Source organism: Clarias gariepinus, chromosome 27 (genome assembly GCF_024256425.1).
Source record: "Clarias gariepinus isolate MV-2021 ecotype Netherlands chromosome 27, CGAR_prim_01v2, whole genome shotgun sequence".
In the NCBI taxonomy this organism is placed as follows: Eukaryota; Metazoa; Chordata; class Actinopteri; order Siluriformes; family Clariidae; genus Clarias; species Clarias gariepinus.
The window spans coordinates 8,460,495-8,478,617 of NC_071126.1; the positions used below are offsets into that span (position 1 = coordinate 8,460,495).

Sequence of the window (18,123 nt, forward strand, 5' to 3'; positions counted from 1 at the left end):
GCTGGCAAAGTTATTTATAGAGGCAGCAGGGAAATCCAGGTGTCAAAATGAGGCTGAGGGTTTCCTCTTTCTTACTATATCGTAGAATCCCCCCCAAAAAATAAAAAAATAAAAGATCTTAACACAGCAATATTACACTTGCCATATCTGAGCAACCGGATATTATACAGTAATAAACTTGCTATCCCAGTTATATATATTCTGTATCCCAATATCAGACAAAATGAGACTTAATACCTGATGCAATGTGACGTGCCAAATATAAAGAAAATCTTTTAGTATGGGCAATATTTAAAGTTGAGTTGGTGGCTTTCCTACAGTCTGACCCCATGATTGTGGAAAATCATGTGGAGGTCATCAAAAAGTTAGAAAGTCAGAGTTCGGTAAAATTTGCCAAGCTTCAGGAAATATCACAGCTGTCAAAAAACAATTTTACAGAAACTTAAAATTTTGAAAAGTCATTACAGACTAAAAGCATCTTAGCATTGCGTAAGTTATTTGTAGGTAAACCTTAGCGGTTCTACAAGACCGCATAGGTGTTTTGCTATTCTTTGCAATAGATAATAAACATCCACAAATATGCAGTTTTCCTATGATTTGCTGCTATACGTTACTGAACTGTCATGATTTAAACTCATGATTAATCAAGAATTGCCATTGTTCAAATAAAAATAAATAAATAAATGAATAAGCTACGGTTATTCATGATCGTTTAGTGACATGAAGTATTTCCAAATGAATGCAGCGCTACTGTAGTTAACTAGCCTGGGTGGCTGCATTCCTAATAGACATGTAGTGCACTATGTAGGATTGTGAAGCACATCATTTTCAACAACGATGTGGTAGACTTAATTAGGGAGAGTGAGGCAATTTAGCCCAATCCCTTTTGCTAAATGCTTCGTTTTTGCTAGCTGTGTTGAAATGGATGAATAAAAATTTTGCACCATCTGGATTTAAAGATTAATAAAAGGATGTATAAAGAAATCCAGGTTGTGGTTAACGGGTAAGCTGATAGGATATTAATGAAAAACTCATTAAATATTTTGCCTTTTATATGGGCCATGACCAAAATACCTAGCTAAGTCTTGACAATGTGTAGGGGGGGTCAAATCGCAACATCGCAAATGATTCATGAGTAACTCGTTACATTTTGAGGCTAATGCATAGCCAGTTTGTAGAAGATTAAGGTAAATGATGTCACAGAGTGGAGTGACTAAGAACCATCAGGAATTTAAATATGCGTGAATGTGTGAAAGGCCCCTTACTTGTGTAAAGGGAAGAACTGATCTAAAAAAAGTGTTCATATGTGTATTTAGATCAGGATTTATATGTGTAGCGTGGTGTTTGTCTACAACAGAGGAATGTGATATCAGCTCGAGCTAAGAGCAGTATTACGCCGAGTGCAATGTTGTTTCTGACAGATGCATTGCAAAATACTACTCTGATATTGGTCAATTTCGGATGCCAAATTTTGTCTGGAGATGCATTCATTTTTGGCTGAGATCTTGCACTGATGATAGGAGAATAAAACCACCCCATCTTCTCCAGCACATCTATGAGACATTCAATAGAATAAAGGTCAGAACTCTGTGGTGGTTGATTCATGTGGGAAATTAATTAATTCCTTATGCTCCCGGAACCAGTCTTTCACAATTTAGGCCCAGTGAATCTTCACATTGTTGTGCTTTAAGGAGCACAATGCATAGATGTGACCACCTGGTCATTCAGTACATTCAGGTCAGCAGCTGACGTAATTTTTTGTCGCAAAACATTTCTGAGTCTACATACAGTACAGTATGACCAAACCAATAAAATACACCAGGGTAATATAAGAGAAGCACATGAAGGCATATATTAGCATTATTTATGATGGGTGCAGATGTGTTTCCCTTATTACCCTGGAATACGGTCAATCTGGATGTATTAGACCATGTAACCATTTCTAAAGTCCTATCTGTAGACTTCCTAGGAAATAAAGACTAACAACTGTTTTTTTTAAGCCCAACAAATCTGTTTAGTCCTAATCCTATGCATTCTTACCACATTGTGCATTTGGAAATGCACTTACTGCACTTTACTATTAAACATCATAGGAATTTCAACTGTTGATTTTTTACAATGCAGCTTCACCAAGCTTTTAAGTAATGTCCGATTATGGATTTTTTTTCCCCCAACCACATTTCCTTATGTGAAGTTTCAATAATAAGGTTAGACAGTTCCTAACCCAAGTTCGCAATTTCAGCAATCTCTGTACTTTGTTTTCATTGCTTGGTGCAAGCCAAAAAATTTGACCCTTCTAAAACACAGGTACACAGGATATATCTTCTGAGATGGTTGGTAAAGAAATGAGAAACTTCTCACTGCAGCAATTAGAGTTAAAAATAATAGCTACCTGCTGAATCATATTAATCACTGCGTTAATTATCCAATCAAAGGTTCTTGGTACATCCAAACACAGATGTTTTTTAACCAGGTGGTACAATATATGAGACAGATTATATATTAATAATAATTATATAAAAATAAGGTTATATAAAAATATAATCTTATCTCAAAGACGGATTATTATGGACAAAAACTTGGAACAACACTTACTTAAAGTGTGCTGTAACTGTAGCATACACAGCGCAGTCAGTTTAAACCATATGTAGTACATTAACGTTATTTTATTAATATGACAACTCAAAATAGCAAACTGAACATACTGTACAGTGCAATATCCTACAACGTGCACATACAAGTTCATGACCTTGACTAGAGTATCCCATGACCACAGTTAATTAATGAATTGTGCACAATATAAAAATTAATTCCCTTCTAGTGACAATAATGGTGTTCTGGGTGTTTCTGGAAAAGCGTGCAATATAGTGTAAAGTACAGGAAGTGGGAAAAGAGAGGGAAAAGACAGCATGGGTGACAGCCAGGAGAAAATGAGAAAGGGGTAGAAATAGAGAGAGAGAAAGAGAGAGAGAGAGAGAGAGAGAGGGAAACATGCAGAGTCAGACTGTCATGGAGACCTGCCAGGTGTCTGTGTGGTCTTTACATTTTAGCCTTCAGACGGTAAGCCATGAAAGAAAGAGGCACACACACACACCCATGAACATATAAAAAAAAAAAAATACAAGGATCCTTAAGCTTTTTAAATTTCTAGACACACTCCTTTATTGCCTCTCTGTCCATATGAAAGTAGCAGAATGCCTAACAGAGCACCATCATTATTTCCCAAGCTGTAATGACACAGCTCTGACAAAGACACTGGGTATCCAGACCAGACATATCCAGCTAGATACTGATCACGCACTTCTACCACCACCTTATGTAAGCCCAATCCGGTGGGCCAGGGCTATGTCTGTTTTTCCCCCTTCTCCTCTCTTGTTTGGACTGGTTTCATGTGAGCAGTTCCCATTCTAAATGCAGCCTTAAGTGAGTCCTGCACTCGCACTTGAAACTGACAGCGTACAACAAAAAGATTGTTTTAAACGTGTTACCAAGAATGACAGTCCGACATATGATCTGCAATTACATGGGGCCTCCGGAGCAAGTGTGTTGTTTTAACCAACCCCACCCTATCTATTAGTTTAAATAACTTTTAATGAGGGCTATTATAGGTTAGAGCTTAGCCAGCTTTATCCACAACTGGCTGCACACAACAAACATAACAGCAAAAATACATTTGCGATATTACTGAGAGATGGAGAGAGATTTGGGGATCATACAAGCAAAATCAGCGGTGCAGTTATTTGCTGAAATCAGTGTACAGTATGACAGATAGACAGATAGAGAGCTGCAATAGAAAATCACATTTGAAATCAATGCCATGGTGTGAGTTGTTAATGTAACCAGACTATCAATACTTTCATTTCATATCTCTCTCACACGCATGCACACACACAAACACACACAGCGCTGAAAGTTCTCACCCATGAACATTTCATATGGCACCCATCATGGTTTATTAAACACATAAACACATTAATAATGCACACACTGTGCTGAGTTAATATCTGCTATACATTTAACTCCGACGGAGGCCCTGCAGACACCCTGAATAAAAGGCAGCCCAAATGAACATTAGTCTCTGTATTAAGACATAATAAGCTAATTATATTTTGACTGAAAATAAAACAGTCTGTACATAAACATGCACCTATTATTTCTAAATTACACATAAATGCTCTAATGCATAACAAATGTAAGTGCTGACAAGTGAATCAGAAGAAGGTGTTCTTTCAAGCGTTTGCGCAGTGAAAAGCGGCACACTGTTGCCATTGTCTAGTTCAGCGAGCTGGGCCTCTTTCTTAATTGCTCTCTCATTAACACCAATTAGATGTTTAATGATGCAGAATCCCAGTGTTAAGGAAGTGCTGAAATACAACGTTATTCAGAGGGCGCAGACGCTTTCGCAGCTCCGTGATCGGCGTCACTGACTCATTACGCAACGGCATGTACTGTACTTTCTGACCGTGACCTTCTCTTTATCTACACACAATTCATTTAACGGCATTAACTATTACTACATCATTTGTATATGCCTTGTCCCCCAGAAAAAGTTCATTCTAAAAACTTCTATAAAAAAAAAAAAGATTTAAAAATGTCTTGAGAAAGGTGTCGTTGATTATGGGCCACAGTAACAGGCAAGTTGTCTGCCTCTTCATAAAGCACTTCAAGAAGAGCAGGAGCACAGGAATCCTGTGACATCAAACAAAAGTGCGGCGACTGCTAGAGGCCGTCTCAATACAATGAAGAATCAAGACCATACAGCCAGTGTGTCTTCAAACACCAGAACCATATGTGTTCGCTGAGACTAGAGTAAGTGAGAGGGAAGGAGAGAGAAATGTTGCAAGCGATGTGATAGGGTTGAATCCTACGCCAAGATGGAGTATGTATTTTTTTCATGATAAAGTAAAACAGCTGTTCTCCAGACAGGTTGGCACTGAAAGCCATTAAAAATGAGCTGATGTTAGCACTATAGCACCCCAGAGGAGCCTCGGCACAGCCTGACACACCTCCGCTGACAACTCGCTACGAACACACAGGGAGACTGCTAGATCCCAACAAAGAAACACAAAAGATAGACTGATTCTACTGAGACTGAGTGTAGATTGAAATCCCATATCATAACTGCTATAACATACCATAGTGTGTCGTAAAAACCTATGCTGTACTGAAATAACCTTCTCATGAAACGAAAACGGACTTAGTAATAAACCCATTGACTTGAACAGGACTATTCTGGTCTCGATATTGAAAAGTTGATCAATGACGTCCCGCAAAATAGACAGATAATGTCTAAGCATTACAGCGTGTAAAAAAACAGTTCTCCAAACACTTGGGAGCTTCTTGGGAGTAATGGCATAAAATTTTATCACAAGATTAACCCACACACATGCATGCAAACACAAAAGGATTATTCAGTTTACGGGTAAGACAATGAATAAAAAAAAATAACTAGATTAAAAAAAAAAATAGTTATCGCTTTTGTTTAGACTTTCAAAGCCAGCCAATATCTGAGTTACACAATCTAAGAATAAAGCAGCAGAGAAAAAAGAAGCATCACACCTCAAACAAGCAGTAGATAGGACATGAAAAGACAAGAATACAGAGATTTAGTCACTTTAAATAGCCTTTAACTTACTTCTTGGTTCACGTGGTCCGTCCACCGTGACCTTAATGGCTCTGTGGTAAGTGGCCACTTGTGGAGGGTTTGTGAACACTGTAATCGTCAGGGTGAAGCTCTTCCCTGTGCAAACATAATAATATGAGTTTAGTTCCTAACAATAAAAGTAGTACCTGCTACCATGTTTACAGATCTCTGCCAGATTTAATCACAAAAAGAATTAATTTAGGCCTAATTCTCCGGGCATCAGATGTAGGTGGCAACAACTCTGTTTTATTAATTAACTTGGGCCAACAAAATGGCTGATAAATTGTGCTCTAATGGGGTTCTAAGAGGAATGCAGTGTTCTAAAGTGACGTCTCATTGGAATGTCAGTGCTTGGTCAGGGAGACAGGAAGGAGTGGGCGGAACGTCATCTCTGAGCAACAACCGGCAGAGCACACCAAGAACATACACACAGTTCCAGTGCTGGGGTTTTTATCTCAACTCGAATTGAAATGTTTCTCTTGTGATGATGAAAAATGTAAGCGCTTCAGTTAAGATATGAAATCTGGAAGACTGGATTGTATAAAATATCTTCGAGTCGATTAATGCATTCTTTAGAAGTCAGTAATGCATTCTCAGCAAAGAAAATCAATTTACAGGGAAAAAATCCAATTGATAAAAAAAAAAAAAATATGAAACTGATTTGGCATTATTTAAAAGGAAAAATGTATAATTTGATGTTTTAGAAATTGCAAATGATAGATGGATAGATATAGATATAGATGTTGTATGTTAAATCTCGATATTGAGTGCCTACTGAAGGGGGGGGTAGTGGTGGTGGTGGCAATAGTCAGACAGTTATGGAAAAGACTGCCTTGGCAATATATAAAATACAATAAAATTAAATTAAATAAGAACAATTATTTTATAAATTCAAGTTCAAATTAATTATACACCCACATAAAGCCACTACCTAATTTAAATAGGTAAATATGCATAAATACATTTTTATAAATACTTATTAGATTTAACATGCCCAGGAACACATATAACTTTGTAACTTAATTAACAATCATTCGCTATTAGGCGTGGCCTGTACTGTAGCTGATGGACTAATTAAAATAATGTTTTTTTGTCCGTAGTTTCCTTAGTCACAAGCTTTTCTGCACAAACTTTAGGAACACATTGTGCTCACATGGTGCTTTGGCCTGGAGCAGGTGTAGGTAGTCACGAAGTGCAAAAATAAATACAGCTGATTGACTAATATTAAGACAACAGACGTACAGTGTGCCCTCACTGTGTAAACCTCTCTCATCTTGTGTTGACACCACATAATCTTATCTACTTACAGATCCCCTTATGTAAACAACAGCAAAATTGGCATTAAGTGGATCAGACCTGATAATTACACACAGGAGACAACACGGCTTTACCCAACTGACATCTGTTGACAGCTCGAAGTTGGCTGTTTTTTTTCATTCTCTAATTTCTGTCCTGCTGCCAGTGAAAGAAGCCAGGAAGCTGACAATCATAGCCCTTAAAAAAAACTAATTTTCCAGCTTTCAGATCATAGATATAATTATCTAAATGTAGAAAGAAAAAGTGTTCAAAGCTAAATATTTTATTGACTGAAAAGTGGACTGACCTCGTCCGCTGCGTCCCACAAAGCGCAGATCGTTAAAGCGAGCCACCTGGTTCTTCATGACACCTGAAGCATTGCGCAGCTCCGCTGAGTAATTCTCATCGTTCCCAGCCATCACAGTGACAACAGTGCCATCAGGAACATCTCCCAGGGCCACCACCTGCAGGGACACAACACTTACTGCACTGATAGCTTCCAGGGCCAACTGGGGTCATGTTAGGAAGTTTTGGAAACTAGTGCTGGAATTATCTGAATCAGCACTCCCAGTCATTCTAGCAAAATTACAAAGCCGAGAAGCAGAAGCTTGCAGTAAAAGTAAACATTTGGAAACACGTGACTGGCTTATATTTTTATACTTTTTAAGTGCTGTTATGCTTTTAATTTCAATATTCGGCTTGCGCTTGAAATGTGTTTTCTATAAATATGTCTGTATGAATATACATTTATTTCTTAAAACATTGGTCAAAATGAAAAGCAGTTATGACTAGAAAAACAGTGGACAACTGCTCAGCATGTGTGGGAGCTGTTTCAAAACGGAGAAATTTCCCAGATTACTTTTTATGACGAAAGCAAGTTGGGAGAACGCAAATGTGAAAAGCTGTCATCAGTCACACAACACACACAAACCCACACACAAACACACACACACACACACACACACACACACATTTTGTGTGCTTGTCTGTCATCTCACACATTACTGTTATTACGAAATGTGCAAAATAGCTAAATACATAAAATACTGTATCTATCTCTAGGCATTTTAAATGCATATAAAAATATAATAATAATAATATATTATCACATTTTTTATAATTATCTCAGAATTTTAAAAACATTGTAAAGAAACCATACAGTAATAAACAGATAGACAACAATAAAAAGAGAAAAAACAGTCAGACATACAGACAGATTAGAATAGATAGACAGATAGATAGATAGATATAAGTTACATATTTATAAACACACTTATTTATACTTAGATTCTATATTTTGTTAAATTAATTGTAATAATGTTAGGTTTATTAGGCCAATTAACAGGACAGTATTAGAGGTATTAAAAGCAGTAGTATTAATTACTACTAAAGCCAAAATACCTGCAAATTTCACTGAGCCACTAAATAATAATAAAAAAAGAATAACCGTGTGAAGAAAAAAAGTTTCCGTACATAAAAATAACTAAATTAATTAGTTTTGTTTTGGGTGTAAAACACACACACACACACACACACAATGACTCTGGAACAAATGATCTTAATATCTCACCCTCAATTATTATATAAATTGATATTATGATAATATTTTTTTGGGGGTTAAAAATAATCCCAAAAACAAAATAAAAAAAAAACAGAAGCGCAGAAGTTATTATTATTATTATTATTATTATTTACCTTGAAAGCGACCGGCAGCGTTTTGTTGCACCGCCAGTGAGAGGGCAGCACGGAGCAGAGGAAGTTCGGGCTGTCGGTGCGCACGAGCTCTGCCGGATGATCGGCGATGATTTCTGCCATGGAGCGGTTCTCCAGCGGCCGCAGCCTCGCGTCGTGTTGCCCGGTTCCACCTCCCGCATTCCCGCCACTAATGCTGTTAATCCCGCCGGTGCTCCCTCCTCCTCCGCCTAACCCTCCTCCTCCTCCTCCTGCTCCTCCGCCGCTACTGCTGCTCACCTCGTTCATCTTGGCCGGGAGCGGCTGCAGGCTGCTGGACGGGGGGCTGAAGCGCCGAGTCGCGCTCGCATCTACGGGAATGCGCATCACACACACACACACACACACGCGCGCGCGCGCGTTACTGTATACCAGAGGTAAGGCAAGCCGCCGAGGTTCACTGAGCTCCTGTCTTGTAGTCGGAGAAGTGCGAAGCTCTTACACTGTGCGCACGAGACGAATGAAATGAGAGTCGGAAGTGTCCGAAACCAGCTCCGTCACCGGCAAAACTTCAACTGGAGCTTCACTCACAGGCGTCATTTGCTACAGTTTCCTGTATTAAAAAAAAAAAAAAAAAAACCTTCCCAAAATAATCACGCGTCACGTCTAAGCTTAATTTTTTTTCTCACTCTACTGCGTGATTGTTATAGTCTAATGTGTTCAATGTTCCAGATATCTTTCATGTTCTCTACTACAGAGTTGAGGCAAGCTTATTTAACTGCCCTCCTGTGTGTGTGTGTGTGCGCGCGCGCGAGTAAAACTTTTTCCCCCCACATCTGTCACTTAACTTATACAGTTAAAAGATATCCAGACACTAGTGATACAAATCTGATTAAATCTGTTAGGATCACAGTTGTTTAAATTTACACAAAATGTGCAACTAAATATCATTGAACAAATCAGTCTATTAACCATGTGCATGCATATGTTGTCTTGCTATACTTATACTTATTATAGTTACTGCAATGTCCATTTGACAGTGCCCACTCGTACATGCCATGACAACTGATAAATGAAAAGAGCGGTAACTAAATGCTTTTTCTGTTGACTCAAAACAGGGCAAAACAAACCAGACTTAACACTCCAGCCTACTCGACGCACACAATAAATAGCCTGAAGAATGAGCAGATAGACCAAAAACCTAATATCATACAATCTGCTTGGATTTAGTGTAAAGATGGTGTATAGATCTCAGTCTTAGTGTTCTTTCCATTGAGGAACGTTTTAAACACACTCGCTAAAGTCTATCTGGCCACATATAAATACTGATGGCAGTTACATTTCAAAGCTTTACTGAAGTTATGGTGCTTTATTTCCACATGCAGGTTTATGGAGATGAGACGTACGACCACAAACGTGTGGTGATGGAGAAAAGCGAGGTGGCATTACCACACGTGCACCCACACATACACACACACATATATATATACGTGTGTGTGTTTTGGATGCAGTATTGTCTGTGACTTTTTCTATAAAGTCTATATGTCTTTCACTATAAGGATGTGGGATAGGATAGAAGAAAATGTTGGAAGCAGAGACAGACGTGCATATGGCACATCATTATGACAGAGGAAAAAAGCCTATTGAATTACGTTCCTTCTCTTTCTGCCCAGAACATCAGAAAATATGGTTCAGACTGGCCAGCGTTTCAGAATATTGACTTAAAATTTATGGACGGATAAATCAGTAGGGTTGTAATTAAGGTTGTACCAGTATTAAACATATCCATAGTTAAATCGCACTGGGTATTATTCAAACAGTCTGGGGTCACAGGTTTGTGTCTTGCTTTCTCCGTCATTTCTGTTGGCCTGGGCCAGAAGTGTGCCGTATGGAAAAAAGTGTTGTTTTACGGGACTGTTTCTAGGATGGCCCTAGTGATGATCACCCTGCAGCAAATGTAATTTATCAAAAAAAAAAAAAAAAGATATTACCATGACAATCAATAAAACTATGGTGCAAATAAAATCTAATAGGAGAAACAGGGTGGCTGTTGATATGCCTAAACCAAACTGCGTGTTAAGTCATATACAAAGAGATATCAAAGAGCGTTTGTCACATCTGAATCTACTTTGCTGTACAGTATGCGTGACATCTGCCAGCAATATCGGTGTGGAGTGTACACACTTAATTTCAATCGTTCACTGAGCCTCGAGACCGGGACTCTGCCCACTCCTTTCGGGGCTCGTTGTTTGATGTCCTAATGAGCCGAGAGCAGCCCACACAGCTGCCTCTGATGTGCCATAAAGACGACAAGTCGAAGCTGTTCAGTTTTACGAAGGATGCAAGCTCACTTTTATTTGCTCTTCATCACATTTTTCATCTTTCATCTTATGTCTGTTGGATCAGCCTCAGAGCCTGATGATAGGATGTTCTTAGTTTGTTGGGATAGAGAGGAACAGAACCAGGATCTGATGCAGATCTGATACTGAAGCGATAGGATGAGCTTGCCAAAGAGATGTTAGTGTGATTTGCTGTGGATAAATCATCAGACTGGTATTCTCTGGAATTTCTTTAATGAAAAAGAGTTTGTGCAATCATCATCCACACATTTCTCCTGTTGATACACACCTTGTTATAAATAATGACACAAGACAAAGGAGCCTTTGTTGACTGCTGCTTTAGAAAAAAGGAGATACTGAGCTTCAGGGTGGGAACAATATCCAAATGACTACAATTTTGATTCATAAAGCCACGGTTTTATGTAACATGCTACATGAGTGTTTTTCTGTGTGTGTTTGTGTGTGTATGTGTGTGTGTATATGTGTATATGTGTGTTTTTCTCTAGTCCTGCGTTCTTTCGTTGGTTGCAAGGAAAAATCCAGCCTCTTAAGTCCCTGGATCAAGGCTCCATTTCACAGTGGTGCATTTTTAAAGACACTTAATTATGGTTTTATGTGTAGAGCATTTTGATGGGGCCACGGAACCTTCCAGTTTCAAACACTTACTTTCCATCATTGGCAGGCAGCAGAACAGAGGGGTGGAGAGAATATGTGTGTGTGTGTGTGTGTGTGTGTGTGTTTCAGTGAGGAAAAAAAAAGAGAGGAAAGACACATTCACAGAAACATACTTCTTAGTGAATCAGGAAGACCTCCTCAACTCCTCTCGATCCCTAGATTTAATCTAAGCCCATAATTACTATTTGTCATTGAACGGCTAATGACATCATCGCAGAAGAAGACAGTAAGGCAGACTTAAAACTCTACTTGCCAAGCTATCAAATAAGGCAAAGGATCTGAGTAGGCAGCAAACTGCAACCGTGCAGAAATGGCAGAGACGACTGAGATGGCACAGAAGTGGTAGAACAGAAACGAGGCCGGGTAGGAGATTTTCCATTAAGGGCTAAAGACGGAGAGGGTGCACTCCGAGTGCTTTCCTCTGGCTGTTTTGGTTGAGTGCAGCGTGCGGCATGGCAGCCTCGTGTGGAAATCAGAGTTGAGATGGAGGCTTGCTGTGGTCGGTGGAGGGGGAGCCGGCTACAAAGACAATTTCCTTTTTGCTCTTATTGGCATGACTGTCTGCCGCCTTCATCCTTCGTGGAGGTCCTTAATTGAGATCACTTGTACTTAAAAATAGGAACAGAAAAGGAACTTATGTGGCTTAGGAAGGGGGAAAGAAAAAAGGGCGTTGATGTGTAGGCTGCCATTAAACACTCATAACAACGAGGTCTGGCATTAAGAGTGTGTGCCGCTCTACTGTCTGCTGTGGAGCGCTCTAGGTGTTCAGACATTTTACACCACACCACACTACACTCTTTTTGTGTTGTCCCTTAAGCGGTGTGCTTCGAAGGGCTTGTAAGCGTAAACAGTTTAAACATGCTATTGGATAACCAAATTTTTATTTTTTTTTATTTTTTACTTTCTTATGTCTAACAATATTACATATAATATTTGTAAGTGAGCAAAAAAATGTTTGCACTGCAAAATCCCACTAAGTAATTAGTTTTTCCCTATATTCACGGGATCAGTATGAACAGCAAACACTCCTGGATAAGGATAGAGTGTCGTTTTTCCATAAGAGCGTGCTTATTTTGGGCGAGAAACAAGATCAGAATTCCACCTCACATGTTTCTCTTCCGCTGTGAATTGCACTGGTCTACTTCCCCTCTGAAACCACCTGGTCGGTTGAAAAATATTTATAATATATACTATAGATATGTAAGATACTGTTCTAATGTCTCCACTGCCACTCGCTGTGTGAAAGTTAAAACTAGTAGTAAATTTATTGGGAGTAGATTTCACCTTCTGCAGTAGAATGAGAATGATGGATGGTGGAACATGCACGGACAAGGGATCGAACACCTGATGGGCAACACAAGCAGGCAGATATCCGTAACATGCGTGTAACCCATCACTGCTGATTTGTCTCAGCTTCTGTTAGCGCCACTCTATTCTTTAAGTGTGTGGTGCTCAAATGAAACCAAAAATGAAGGGAAGATTAGAACAGCAGCCCGGAATCTGAGCAAGACACACAGAGCATTGCTCTTCGAGCATATAAACCTCAGGCTGGGGTAAAGTATACTATAGCCATATGTGCACAGCAGTAGATTAAATGAATTATTCCAGGATGTCAAAAGTCTGTGGAACCAGGTGATTTGCTTGGCCACTGCTCTGATATTTCTTCATGAAAAAATAAGGCTGCCATTGTTTGGTAGAAACTCAATCATTCTCACCGGGAGGAGGTCTGCCTAGTCTTCTATTCTTTTCAGCCTATGAGCTAAACTTAGTCATTACCGAAGCTTAGGGGGAAATAATAATCCAAAACTAAAAATGTGGAATGTTTGATGAATCGCTTAGTGAGGAAAAAAATGATAGAGAGCAAACGCTTCTGGAAGCAGAAAGGCACTGAGGTCAATATCGCAACAGATCATTTTTAGAGTTTGGGAGTATATCCTTTATATCCTTGTTAATTGGACTCCAGCCTCGTGTAAGCAATTGGGACGATATCCATCCTCTTTAGACTCCTTTCATTTCCTTTCGGCACACATAATCCCTCTTAATCATAAACCGATACTGAAATGTAACCTTGTTCAAGTAATTAACATTCAAGATATGACATGCATAACATTACCTAACAGAAACAATAGACTTTATTCATAAAGATTTTCTACACATACAGTACCATTTGTGCGAATGTATTAAAACAAGTAAAACAATGATAAATTGGTTCTTTGGTGTAGTAAGTACATGGGAATATCAGTGCATTTTAGGCATATTTGTATATGTATAATTCCCTTAGTTCATGCATATTTTATTCCCACTCAGAAGGAAAAACAGGAATTTAGGGGTGTTCAGTGGTATCATCAGGAGGCCAGAGGGGCTGCGGGTTTTCATTCCAGCCAAGCAGGAACAGCATCTAACTCGATCTGTTAGATCTTCATCTTGGTCAGATGATTTGGTCAGTAATCTGCAGCATTTCCAGTCTTTTGATGATACCACTGGACATGAGATTTCATATGACGGGACATCCTGGTGATCATTTTCTCCACCTTTTAAAATCCTATGAGCTATTATCAGGTTCAGACTTCCGTTTCTCACCCTCATAAAGACTCTTAATAATGACAATTTTTTCCTTTATCATTTTATTCAACATTCTCTGATAGTTAACAAATATGCTGTATGCTGTGTAATAAATAACAGAACATTTATTTGGGATAATTTCTATACTGAAATAAATGATTCATTTATCAACACATTTTTAAATCAAGGACATCATTCCCATTCAAATAACGTATGTCAGTTGGAAAAAAAGTAACGGCAATGGTTCTAGATAAACCAATTCAATAGAATTAAACACATTACAAACTTAACTTACTTTAGGGTTTTGGGCTGCACATAATACAACATCAAACCTAGCAGGAAGTTCTCCATCTGACAATATATTTAATTTGTCATGAGCTACATTTTTGCTCTTCTGTTAACAGACAAAGCTCGTCTCTTCTGTTGCATACCTTTCCCATTGTATAAAATGCTCTGTAAAATTTAAATGATGTATAATTTGGATTGTTGAACTAAACTCAAAAGAATTGAAATTCATGAATCAAAGGTTGAACGAGATCCCAGTGGGTGCATTTATTTTATTGGTAATCACTGCAATGTGGGTCAGAACTAAATAAAATAAAATTTTTGGCGTCTTAAGTATAAAGATCTCAAATGTCTAAAGTTAACTGAATTACTCCACTTTAATGCTTCTGTGAAAGGCTGATCAGTGACGACATTACAAGCATCTGTATATACTTAGGCTGAACATGGTAAAGGTTCATTCTTTTTTTTTTTTGTATTTAAAAAAAATGCAATAGAATGCAGCTTCATGAATAAAACCGAATCCATCATCATGTAATAATGGCATGAAAATAAATTACATTGTAATTACTTTGGTTAAGTCTAGAACCAAAGTCTATCTTTAAAACAAAGTGCATTGTTGAAGTGGCAATGCCAATATCAGTGATGTGTTTTTACCCCTTAAATGTTTATCTTATAATTCAATCATTTACCCTAAAACATAGTCACAAAGTATTCACTTTAAAATAAGGGTCTGAAGATATAGGAGGAAAGTTTTGAAAGTGTGTGTGTGTGTAAAGGGTTGCGGTGGTGGTGTAAGTTGGTGGTTTAGTGTATGTTAGTATCCTTTTAGAAAATAGATTCCATCCAAGCCCCTAAAGCATTCTTTGGGTTTTACCTCTGAGGGAACCCTGAACGTTGCTATGCAGAATTTTACAAAGTGTTTCTAAGTAGTATTCCTAAAGGGAGCTTTTAATTGTTTGCTAAATATCTAGTTCACAGGTTTTAACAAAATGAACATTTTATATATGCACTGAAGAAAGCTTGTTTTCTGGATATAATGAATTCAGAGAATTCACACACATCGCCTGAGAATGTTGTTGTGGTTCATTTTGACAGTTCCTGCTTTGAAGTGAAATTTTCTCATGTAGGATGCCTGTGGTTGTTAAAAATGACAAAAAAAAAATCTATATATTCCGGTTAACTTTCAGGTCCTCCAAGACTTTTGTTGTTATGTCTGGTTCTGTTTTATAAAACAGGCATCTTTTTTTCACTGATGCATGAAATAACAACAAGTGGGGTCTGGATGCCACCAACAAAACGACAAGCGCTTCGAATAGCAATCGAACAGCTTTTGATGCCCTTTGCCTGACAACACCATTTAGTGTAACTGTAAGGAATCACAGTGTTAAAGTTCGTACCATGTCATTCTTCTGACAGACGTATTGATTGGAATTGATGCATCGGTGCAACAGTTTGAAGAGCTAGACAGGACTACTGTTAGGAGTTTATACATCAAATGAACATAAGGAAACAGAAGGTTGACTTGTCAAGTGATGCCAGATGTGATTTTGCTTTGATACACACAACGATCCCTATAGTACCCACCAAAAAAAAATGCTCCAGACAGATATTAAAATGCAACGGTCAAAGATGTGGTTTAGCAGGTCCTATTAGATACCACAAGTTGCGTTCTCTTTATTTCCCCTTGGACATGGTGATACTTAAACCTGAGCTGCAAAGTCAAATGATTCTCCCTGATCACCTTCCTCTAGTCTCTAGCCGGCTTAGAGGGGAAGTGCATAAAAAAAATACCAAGCTGCTCCTACTTCAAAGCCAATTACTGAACACAGTATCAGTGTGCACGCCCACTCTCTCCTCTATGCCCAAAGCATATATGATTTCATCCTTTGTAAAAAAAAAAAAAATGTGTAGGTGAATCTGCACTGTATCGGCACCACAAAACCTAACGTAACCCAGACGTCCTGGATGAAGCGCTTGCATCACAGGTGCCGAGACAGTGATTAAGTGATTCAGCTGCATTTCCAGCATAGTCAGTAGACCTGTTTTATTTAAATGTGTGGGGTGAGGAGGAGGAAAAGTAAAACAAATGAGCCAGCACAAAAGCCCCTTGCCACCTCCCTCACAGCAGATGGGTGCTGTTTGATCCACCTGTGGGTTTCTAGCGACCCTGCAGTTCTGGAACTCTGAGGCGCAAACTGATCCTGTTTTTTTTTTTTTTCTTCCCTTACTCCAGTTACAGCGGCAGGCACACACACGGGTGCCTACAGTCACTCCAGTATTCTTGAGCCAGCGGGCTGACGCTCAGGTGTGCAACTGATCCCTCACTTTTAACACTTTTCCCCTCCTGGGAGTGTGCGAGAAGCTAATTCGAATGAGTTAGAAGATGGCCCTTGTTGTGATGTGAAACCGAAGGCGTCCTCTTGTCATTTCCGCCTCTGTCCATTTCTCCGAGCTATTGACTGCACATTTGCTCTGACACTAGAAAAGGGATTCGGTTTCCTGTACAGTTTGACTAAGTGCTTTGATTAAATTGTCACTTCCCTTTGCCATGTTCCAATTATTGAAGTGTTTTCTCATGGGCCATTTGTAATACCATATATCATTGTATATGGACTTAGGAAGTGAGAAGTGTCCTCATGACTGGATGGAGAAAAAAAAACGACAAGGATTTAAACAGCTGTGATTTAAACGAAGGTGTTCGCGACCTATAAGTTTCTGCATTGCATTCCAGCTGTTTGAGAGCTAGCTTACTTTTTGGAAAATGATTGAAAATGTTTAATATATTTTGGTTTTAGAAGATAACAATCATCATCAAGGCAAACAGCGTGCCAGAATAAAAGGTTAAATAATCTTAAATTACACATTAGTTCCATTACTTTCAGTATATTGACAGTAAACTGACAAATTCCAGACAGCAATACAGGTATCATTATCTATAAATTCCCATTCTAATTATATGCTTGCTTGCTGGCTGTAATGAAATTGCACTAAATTAGTGTTCCTTTGAGAACGGGATCTTCTTGAGATGACTCCCTTTTCTTACAAGCTACTATTGAGGACTTAGTGATTTTCCCCTCGCTTCAATTATCTATTGATGAGAGGGCTTCCCTCCACCGGCCCTGCTGCGGAAAAGCGCCGTCTGGTTTGCTTTTAGCGCGTCTCCAAAAATGAAATGTCTGTGGTAGGATCTGTGGAGCCGGTACACGCAACAGAAGCTGCTTTTTCATTTCGCAGCTTATGTAGTCTCAATTACTGTATATGGATATTTTGAAACAAGTCTGGATCTTGAGTCATCAGCTCATTAAATCGTCTTCTCCGCTTTCATCAGACTGTAGTTCGGGTGGATTTTTTTTTATTGTTCTCTCTCTTATTCTTTTTTTCCGAAATCATAATCGCTACCATAGGATCACTGTCAATAATTTTTGCATTTGATTTTGATAGAAAGAGCAACAAAATACGCGAGTCTACATCTCGCCACACATGTCGACGATTATTCCACGCCACAAAAGAAGGTTTGCAGCCTAATTAAATTAACATACTTTAGTGCATGTTTTTTTATTTATGTATATATTTATATATTATAACCAAAAAATAGACCTCACATTTTAACACCGGGTTGGTTTTGATTAACATCAGTCATTTCCTGCTCAC

The 18,123-nt window shown here is 38.6% G+C and overlaps 1 protein-coding gene across 1 annotated transcript in view; it reads right to left on the reverse strand.

Moving 5' to 3' along the window:
- The window catches only part of runx2b (RUNX family transcription factor 2b), a 31,938-nt gene that overhangs the window by 12,431 nt on the left and 1,384 nt on the right, over positions 1-18,123 (reverse strand). The window contains exons 2-4 of the mRNA XM_053489310.1: positions 8,636-8,982; positions 7,248-7,404; positions 5,636-5,740 (exon numbers count right to left, since the gene is read on the reverse strand). Coding sequence (XP_053345285.1) covers positions 5,636-5,740; positions 7,248-7,404; positions 8,636-8,982 — 609 coding nt within the window. The remainder of the gene's footprint in view (positions 1-5,635; positions 5,741-7,247; positions 7,405-8,635; positions 8,983-18,123) is intronic.